The 10,016-nt window shown below is 39.4% G+C and overlaps 1 protein-coding gene across 1 annotated transcript; it reads right to left on the bottom strand.

Annotated features, from left to right (window-relative positions):
• Positions 1–404: 404 nt before the first annotated feature.
• F7 (coagulation factor VII) lies at positions 405–9,117 on the bottom strand. Its single transcript, XM_015891557.3, has 8 exons — positions 8,986–9,117; positions 6,970–7,130; positions 5,274–5,298; positions 5,069–5,182; positions 3,860–4,000; positions 2,514–2,617; positions 2,009–2,129; positions 405–1,043 (listed from the first exon to the last, which is right to left on the bottom strand). The coding sequence occupies exons 1-8, from the start codon at positions 9,053–9,055 to the stop codon at positions 502–504; spliced, it is 1,278 nt and encodes a 425-aa protein (XP_015747043.1). The 5' UTR covers positions 9,056–9,117; the 3' UTR covers positions 405–501.
• Positions 9,118–10,016: the final 899 nt, after the last annotated feature.

Genomic DNA, 10,016 nt, shown 5'->3' with positions numbered 1-10,016 from the left:
GTTCTGATATCATGAGAGTGTTTTGGTACTTTTCAATGTACTTTTTTCCAGCTCTGGGATCTCCAGCTTATTGTTACCTCCTATTTTCACCTGGAAAAAAATCCAAGACAAGTCAAGAAGAACCTGAAGGAGAAAAAACAGGCTCACGACTATTCTGCCTGCAAATTCCTAGCACTCTGCCAACAAATGTAGAGTTTGCCAAGTGAACATCCACTTCAGATTTCCAATTGAACTTCTGTATCTATCTTCATTTTCTTTGGTCCCAATGTTTTGAAGCAGCTCCAATAATATAAAAATATTGTTTTCTAATTATATATATGGGAAATGTCGGAAAAGGTTAAACTATACTTAAATAACTCTTCATGACTGCAGGGTTAAAAATAACAGATAAAGGAAAAATCAATGTATAATCTTTAATTTATTTCAGATATTTCAAAAATTCAAAGGTTAAAAATTATGGACTTGGACAATGAAAGAAGGACAATGTGGAAGCAATATGTGTTAGGAATCCATATAATAGTTTAGCCACTGAAAGTATCTTAGGACTTTTGTGTAAACTCCATATGTTCCTAGTGCAGCACACCCTTTACCCCAGCTCACAATTCCCGTTAGGTACCAAGTATTCCTGTACTCAGTGACATGAGGTCCACCGCTGTCACCTTCACAAGAGTCTTTAGTCCCATTGAGATACCCTGCACAGAACATGTTGTCTGTAATATTGAATTTTGTGTGCAGAATGCATTCCTTTTTGTGCATTTTGGGGATTTGCACTCGCATAAGGATTGCTGAAGTAGCCCCACCTTCTAAGAGACGCCCCCACCCACTCACTGTTGAGAATTCAACATAGTTCAGGATGTCTGCCGCAAACCGTGGAGGTGGTAAGCAAATGGGCACCACATACTCAGAGTAGTTAACTGGGGCTGCTAATCGCAGCAAGGCAATGTCATTGTCAACTGTTTTGGAAGAATACTTTTCATGGATTATCATTTCAGCAACTCTTCTTTCTTGTTCGCCTTCATCTTTATGGTTTATCCTGTATTTACCTGAAAAAGCAAGACTTGATTTAGGTAGCAGATACCAAGTCCTTTCATAGTGCAGATCTCAGAGCAGAGTCAAGGCCTAGCTAATCTCTTTCACTCCCATGGAAGTTAATGAATACAAAAGGTTTTATTTATTTTCCTTCTCTCTTACAATAGAAACAATAATTATTTTCTTTCTCTCTTATAATATAAAAGTTTTATTTATTTTCTTTCTCTCTTATAGTGCTGGATTACTATTACTGATAGTGTTTACTGAATCAGGATATGATATGCTTTCTGGAATATACAATCTGATTTTGAGGACTTGTTTTTGAGAGCTGTGCAAAACATTTCAAACTCAAAACTTGCTAAGCTCAAAATGGCTGTTTCAAGTGTACCAAATTTGAAATATACCCATATTCCCAAATTATGATCTTGAAACCAAATTGGGACTTTAGTTATTGTTGTTTGCAGGCTGTGTTCAAATGAACCTATTGCTGTTGCTTCTTTGCGGTCTGACACTGGCTGCAAAAAGCATTCTTAACTGCTGCTGCCATTGTTTGCTATGGGACTTCAGGTTTCTATTATAATTATTTTTAAATAAAGTTCCTTTGCCAATTTTCTGGAGATTGGATTGTAGGTAGTGCTCTGAAGGAACTACCACTTTACCTACTTTTGTGACCCTAGGATGAAGAACTAGGGAACAAGGAGCTTGTTTCAGGGTCCCATTGTTCCTTGTGCCAGAATGCTCCAAAATGTTTCAAGTTTTTTTTTTTCTGGTCAAAATAGAACCTGTTCAAAATAGCCATACAGAGCCAAACATTGGCTCAGTTGATGGCCACTTGTGCGGGAACAACTGATATTAAAATAGATGCTTGAAGATGTAGACGAAATCAACAGGATGGCAATACTAGACCTTCCTGTGCGGTGCAGTGTTTTTCCCTCCTCAATTTAACTGAGTTTTAGAAAGTTAACAAGACCCTACTTACCAAGCTTTATCCTGAGGCTTTGTTGGTGGACACGATCTAAGCAGTGGGCTGCTGTAATGATCCAAGATGGAGCAACCAGAACACCTCCGCATTTTTCCTGTCCATTGGCTGTTATGAGAGCCTAAACATTTGACAGTCAAATGGTATGGCATTTTATAGAGGATTTATCTTGCTGGTATCATTCAGACCAGAGCATGGATTGACAAGCATTTTGGGGCTGCATTCAGTTTTGTGTGGTGGGCCAAGGGCTGCACTCAGAAAGGGGGCAGTGGGAGAAAAGGCAGCCCGAGTAAAGGGCAGGGCCTCTTGTCTATCACAACACTCTATAGTTTCACTATTTTGCAAATTTGTTTTTTTGCACTATAATTATTCTATATCTTATGAAACTAGTGATCTGACCTATAATTCTTCTAATTACCTTGCAAAGTGGATAGATACCCATACAAAATGTGAATGATTCAACTAATTTTAAATTAAATTGTATTAAATTCTGACAAGCACTTACTTGCCATGGACATTCGGCTGGAGGACAGTTATAACCACCTATGATTCTTCCTCGTTCGCTTTGTTTTTTTGCCAGAATGGGTACTTTTCCACAAGGATAATCAACTGTAAAAAAAATAAACGGTGTATGAAATCTTATATATATAAAAAAATTAAGTCAGAGTGGTATCTCAAAACCACTTTCAGTATTTCCTAGCAAAACAGTAAGATTGTGAACTATAGTACGGTGAATGCTTTTTAAAGTCCAAATATACAGACTTCTCCCTTATTCATAAAGGCATACACACACAGATACACCCCCACAACCCCCCACACACAGATACATATACACACACACAGCAAAAGCTCTACTTCTGTAGCCCTACTCTACAGATAGGGGACAAAAGTATTTCAGTTGTAATAATAACTATCTATTTGCTGTCCATTTGCTATAACTTCATGTTCTAAATAATGTGCAGCTATGCTCAAGTGTGAATTGCTATCTTTCCTCCTCAATCAAATGAAAAATCAATGTGAATTAAACAAATGGTAAGTATAAAAACCAATGATAGCCAACGGTGGGCTTCTCCTTTTCCTTCTTCTGAAACAGTTTTGAGATTTCCCATTTAGATGTCAATGTTCCCTTGAAAGTGAAACAACCCCATGGGATATGAACTTCACCAAACAAGGCTTTCTTGTCAAGGGGGTTAAACCTCAGGTTGATGTTACTTAACTGCAATTCCAAGCAATACTCTGGCTCTTACAATTGAGGAGCAGGTAAAATTGATGCTTCAAATAAAATGAAGGCCAGTGTCTTTAAAGAAAGGACCTACTTGTGGTCCTTTAGGATTAAACACCAAGGAGGCTTCATGCTTCTGTTTAAAGACAACTGTCTTCACTGTAGAAAGATCCTATTTCGCCCCCCCCCCCTCCACTCCTGCCTCCACCCAATTTTGCCTCCCTCAGGCAGAAGCCTGATTTAGTCCCTGGCATCTCCTGGATGGTGAAAGATCCCTATCTGAAGCCATGGAGAATTAGGCCAGCATGACTTGGCATGAGGCATTTCCCTCCCAGTACATATGTGAGATGTGCTGATGGTGAGCTCTGGCCAGGGGTTTGAATATCACTTCAGCTGGACTGTTCTTGTTTTCCATCTTGAGATCAGTATTTCAGTTCAGTTATTGACAAGATGAGAACTGACATGGAGAAGGGAAACAGCCTTTAAAAAAATGCTAATCATAGTGGAGGAAGGCTGACCACCTTTGTTATTCATTCTAGTGGGGTGACCAGTTCATGGTATGTCAACTAATAGTAAAAAGGCATCTGTCTATACTCTGGCATCTATCTGGAAAGGTGCTGTATGCTTACCTTCTGGGATGCATGATACCTCATCACTTGCTAGCCGGTATCCCTCTGCACAAAAGCACCGCCTTAATATAGTTGGGGAATCTACACAAAACTGCTCACAGTTGCCATTTTTATAAAAGCATTTCAGCTTGCTTTCTGGTCCTAAATACAGAGAAGAAGATGTGAATTAACATGTCCTGGTTTGGACAGAAAAATGTGGTGGGGCAGGGTTGTTGGTAGCAAAGAAGGTTAAGAAGTCAGATTCTGGAACAGGAACATCAATGATCTTGATTCTAAGGAAGAATGGAAGACAAGTGCTAATTGGGATCAATATCCATATAGCCATTGCCCCTGAGAAGGAAGGATATTGTGTGCTACAGGTTTGCATCACCATTGTTTTGGACTGCATAACTCTGCAAATCTAGATAGACATTGGTCTCCAGTTAGAATCAAAAGTACAGTGGTACCTCGGGATACGAACTTAATCCGTTCCATGACTCTGGGCGTATCCCGAGTTGGTCGTAACCCGACGCAAATTTCCCCATAGGGTTCAATGTAAATCTGGTTAATCCGTTCCGCCCTCCGAATTTGGTCGCACCCCGAAGCAAATTTTCCCATAAGGTTCAATGTAATTACTGTTAATCCGTTCGGCTGGGCGCCGCGCGGCGTGGCGGGAGAACAGCCGGGCGCAGCGCGGCGCGGCGTGGCGTGGCGGGAGAACGGCCGGGTGTGGCGCGGCATGGCAGGAGAATGGCCGGGCGCAGCGTGGCGCTGCGCAGCACAGCGCGGCGCGGTGGGAGAATGGCCGGGCGCCGCGCCGCACAGCGGGAGAATGGCTGGGTGCCGCGCCGCGTGGCGGGAGAACGGCCGCGGACCACGTGTCAGGGGTGGAAAAATGGCCGCGGACCACGTGTCAGGGCGGAAAAATGGCTGTACCCCGAGGCAGAGTTCGCACATCGAGGTAAATTTTTGCAGCCGGAGCTGGTCGTAACCCGAAAAGTTTGTTAGTAGAGGCGTTCGTATCCAGAGGTACCACTGTATACAGGTCTGAAGATCGTGGTGATATAAAGAAATATACCCCAAGTCTCAAAACCTGGATATCACCCACTGGAGTTATAAAATGCTTTGATACCTGGACTTTTTAATAGCTGGTGAGAGAATATGGAATGATGCCCAGTCTTCAGGAACACAACACTTGTATTATTTTTTGCCAAGTCAGTAAGCTTTTACCTATTTCACAATTTCTGCCTTCATATTTTAGAGGACAAATGCAAAAGTAGTCTTGATGCCTATCAATACAGGTCGCGCCATTCTGGCATGGGTTGGAGTCACACTGATTAGGATCTATGAAAATAAGCACTCAGCATTAGCAAGAGTTTTAGAAAGGCATTTGTGGCAGAATTGGTTAATTGGTATAGAGACGAATAACCCTTACCTGTATAGATTGTCCAGAATTCTTTCTGGGAAAAAGAAAACAGGGTTGTAGGAAAAAGATAAAGCAAATTATCCAACCTTAATGTTAAATTTTCCACAAGAAAAATAATACCTGGATCAATCTTCACCAAACTAATGCTCCCTAGGTGTTCTGCACTACAGTTCCCACAATGTTTAGTAATTAGCTATGCTATCTGAGAGTGATAAGGAAAGTAATCCAAAATAACTGGAAGGGACCCATCCAGAGAAGATTCCCCAACAACACAGCAACTAGATTTCCAACGGTATCAAAATCTTCAGCTACTAACATATAGAAACAGGAATTCTTTCACCACTAATGCTCATAATCAAGTTTAGTTCTTAAAACATTCCTATGTCTCTTAACAGCTACAAGTGGTTTGCAGCCCCTCTACACATTCCATTCATTTATTCAACAACAATTTATCCTGAAGTAAAATAAAAGCAAAGAAATTCTATTGTTCGTCTGCTTAAATTGGCTTTAACTCCCATCAGCTGCATTCTATATGGTGGATAGCAAAGAATGCTGGGAGCTGTAGTTTAACAGTGTCTAGGGAGAGAGATTTTATCTAAAGCTAGCTTAGTAAAACTGCCTCAAAGTATCCTAACGGTTCAAAATGGAGTTCCACCAGATGCAGTATGTGAAATGAAACTGCCTGGAATCAGCTGCATGTTTATACGTGTATAATTATACGGTATAAACATGCACATAACTGATGGAATCACAACTTCCAATAACACAGATTTTACCATTACTGTACACAAAGAACTATTAAAATATAATTTTGTGCTTCATTTCACAACCAGAATTACCAAACAACAATCAAGTTGGCAAATCTCAGTTTGCCATTTTGGTTTGAGTGCAAGTGCAGATAATATATTTTCTGGCTTAGATGCATGCAAGCTCAGGTTTGAAATGAATGTAGTGGGGGGAGAATAAGCATTGGTCAGGGTAGGGAAGGAATTATATCTAGTTCTTGTTCAGGTATGGTGAATCCTGTTAGATTTTGCCAATGAGTTATTCTTATTTCATTAAAAGTGTTTAAACCTGTCATTACCTCCTTGATACTGTAGATTATGTCAGAGCATCTCGTACCTTTCTCTGAGCATAGTCTGAACAACTATTCTTTCATTCTGAAGAAGATAACTAGGAGATCCTAGCCTTCTCTGGACTCAAAAAATTCACAGCTTCTTTGGCACTTCCATACTTACCATTCAACCAAACAGCATTGGGCTTCTACACAAGTGTCATTTGCTTGTTTGAGCCAGTTACCTTTCCCCACCCCTAGATGCCATCATGAATGTACAAAAGCTTCAAACAAAAAGCTTAAATCTTGCAAAATGTGATAGCCCAGTTTTGATTTTATATACATGATACTCAGTTGTGTGAAATCTGGTGAATGGTTTAAGGCTTGTTTGTGAGAACCTTTCTAATAATATGTCATGAATTGTAATGCTCATTTAGTATTCTAAATGGAATGTCTTCAATAGTATTCCTAGTACAGTATTTCCTATTTTTTGGTTCTACTTACTCTTTAAAACAACATCAACAGACTTATCATCAAATTATCAACTGCTAACACTTCAGATAGGCAAGTACCACTGAAACTGAAAGTTAATTAAAAACAATAGTAAGTCAGCAGAAGAAGTCTCTTTGTCCACAATGTTTTGTTACTTACTGTCCTCAAGTCATCTTGGAAGATTTCTCTTGCTTCCTCCCATGAACATTTCTCTTCTAGGCATTCACGCTCAAGTGATCCTGTTTTAAGCTCCTCTAAGAAATAATTGGCTCTCCTAGCTCTTTGTAATACATTGCTCGCTTCCTTGTGCCTTAAGAAAACTTAAAAACAGAAATCATGAGCCAGCAGCATTCATCAGACTGAAGTGAAGTACCTCCCCACCAGAAATCACATACCCTATCTTAACATCCATTGAACAGTGGTTCCCATCTGAGAAATTTTTCAACATTTAGTGTGAGATATTTCAGTGCTAGCTCAGCTCAGTATCCTAGTGTCCCTGTTCCTGCTCGTCAACATCATTTTCCCTTGTTAACCTCCCTTTCACCTGAAGGCAGTGGCAATCTATATGACTTCTGTCAACTTTTGTCTACTTTATAACAATAAAGTTATAGTCATATACAGCAAGTAGTCACCATCACCAATCAGATTAAATGGCAGTGAAGATATTGAAGTCAGGTCTAGTAGTAATACTTCAACTGAAAAGAATCCTTTATTGTCTATTCTAGGTCAGGTTTTCCTCGATCCCGTGAAGTGGACTGGCCAGAATTCTGTTAGGCCAGCCTTTAGGCAATCCCAGTGTATCTGTTTAAATTTTATATGAATTTTTTTCCTTTTAAAACAGGAAGCCTCCCTCTCTGTTCATACTACTGAGATAATTCTCCATCTTACACCACATTTCAAAACAATTTGCTCCAGAACATGCAGGTCTGTTCCAGAAACACAAATTGAAATCTCTCTTGGATATACTGAAGTGATTTTATATTTTGTAGAAACATTAGATATTAAAAGGAATGCGTGTATCCTCTGTGCAAGCATCCATTTAAAAAAGTCTTTTCAATATTTCTCCCAGTTTTGTGATTCAATTTTTCTACTTCAAGGACTTAAGGATCTAAGATCCACCCTTCTGGATCTGGCCAAGACCCATCGTAGTCCAGCATTTTGTTTCTCACTGTGGCCAACCAGAAGCATCTTGGGTACTCATAAATAAGAGAGACACAGTCCTCCCACACTGATGCTCCCCTACAGCTGATATTTGAAGGCACGCTGCCCCCAATCAAGAGGTGACACTGACAGTTCAAATCTAGTAGCCCTTGATAACCCTGCCTCCATTACTTCCTTGATTCAAAGACCATTAGGCTTAACTGCAGTAAGTCTGTGTTTTTAAACCCTGTCAAGGAAAGCATGCAGCAGTTAAAAAAAAAACTAGTTAATGCTATGAAAATATTACTTCTGTTTTACTGAATTTTACATTTACCAATTAGGAAATAAGTTTAGATTAAATGAAAACTGAATCAAATACTTCACTTGTTTCATTTTTGCTTGTAGCATTTTTTATATTTTCCTGATAAAGATATTGTACACAATTAAATATATTGTACACAATTTAAATGATTAATAATGAGAAAAGACTTGGTCTTAATGTATGACTTTAAAATGGAACAAGGAATCTACAGCTAGGCTTGGGTCATTTTTTTGATCCAAAGAATAAAACCACAACATGTTTACTATAAATTCCCCTCTTACAAAGAGATAGTGCTGTGTAGATATTTTTGTTCATCAGATAAGTCTTTTATAGTAATGCTTCATAAACTGATTACAGAAAAATTAAAATATAAAATGCTAAATATTTAAATAATATTTAAATATTTAATGTTATCTAGACTTCTTTCTTCATATTAATAATAATCTGCAATATCAACCATCAGAAAAATCCATGAGCACAAAATTTGTTTCAAGAATGGTCCAATTCACTACTTTTTAAAGATCTCATTCTTGGAATAGGATTGCTGAGTATCTATGATGCATTAAACTCTGGTTTACTTAGCTGTCAGCTTTGCTAAGGGATTACAGTAGCCACTGAGCACTATGGCATAAAAGTTTGATTGTAGAAAATAAGGCAAGCATATCATAATTAATTCATGACTGCAACAAACAATGTTTTCACATGTGTCATACCTGAAGCCAGTGCAGTGGGAGATGCAAGCAAAAGAAAGCGCAGCAGAACGCTGAAGTGACAGGGAATCATGATGAAACCAAAATGTTGTGTCCGAATAGTGTACTGATATTTCAAGCGAGGACTGAGAGCAAAGTTCTCCGTTTCAGCTGCTTCAGTTGGAGGAGGGGAGTGGAAGAGAAAGCTCTGAAACCCTGACACTGGCTCTGGCCACCAGATGGGCAGAGAGAGGGGCCGGGAAATCAGGTTCCAAATTCTGGTAGCACAAAACACACAGGATTGACAGGACTTCTCACTAACGGTTTGATGCCTATCCTGCCTTTTGACCTGTGGCGCTCGGAAGACGCTGCCAGTAACAGTAAAACAAAACATAAAACACTTAGAAATACAAAATTACGTTTTAAGTAAACCAGTACATAAAATCAAAAGGGAAAAAAAGCTTGAAACCACCAGAGCAGTCGGGTGAATCATTTCAAATAGTAAAAATGAAAGATGATCTGACTTAAATCGTTGATGGTGAAAGGGCAAAAATGAGAGGGCTAATAGGGCAGGGGTGTCCAAAGGGGGTGGTCAAAGAAGCCATGAGTGATGCTCATAAATAACCAGGCAGTGCTTCAATTACACCATGGTGGCTGCCATTTTGACTTTTTTGACCACGCTTTTTTTTTTTTTACTTTTGTGACCTGTGGATGCCCCTGAAGGAGGGAGTTCTGAACCTGGAAGCCACCCACTGAAAAAAACAAAGTACCTGGCAAACATACTTCAGATGTTGGCAGGAATGAGAGAAAGGATCTCTGAGCCTAGCTCAAACTTTTCCTCTCCATAAATGCTAGACCTCAATCCGCATAATACCCAGAGAGCTTGGTTAAAGGCTACATATACTTCACCTAGCCTATTTCACAGGATGGTCAAGATCAATTAAATCTTCTAGGGACACCATCTTGAACAATGGGAATAAAAGGCGATACAGATCTTAACGAGAAGGCCAATTGGATTTAATTGCTTTGTCCAGGAATGTGTTTCTGAAAAGTTG

Source organism: Python bivittatus, unplaced genomic scaffold (genome assembly GCF_059951505.1).
Source record: "Python bivittatus isolate LINGU-HERP-01145 unplaced genomic scaffold, Pbiv_v1 ctg000060_np1212, whole genome shotgun sequence".
Classification (NCBI taxonomy): Eukaryota; Metazoa; Chordata; class Lepidosauria; order Squamata; family Pythonidae; genus Python; species Python bivittatus.
The sequence above is the reverse complement of the archived record's forward strand: the minus strand, read 5'-3'. Positions and strand labels throughout refer to the sequence as shown.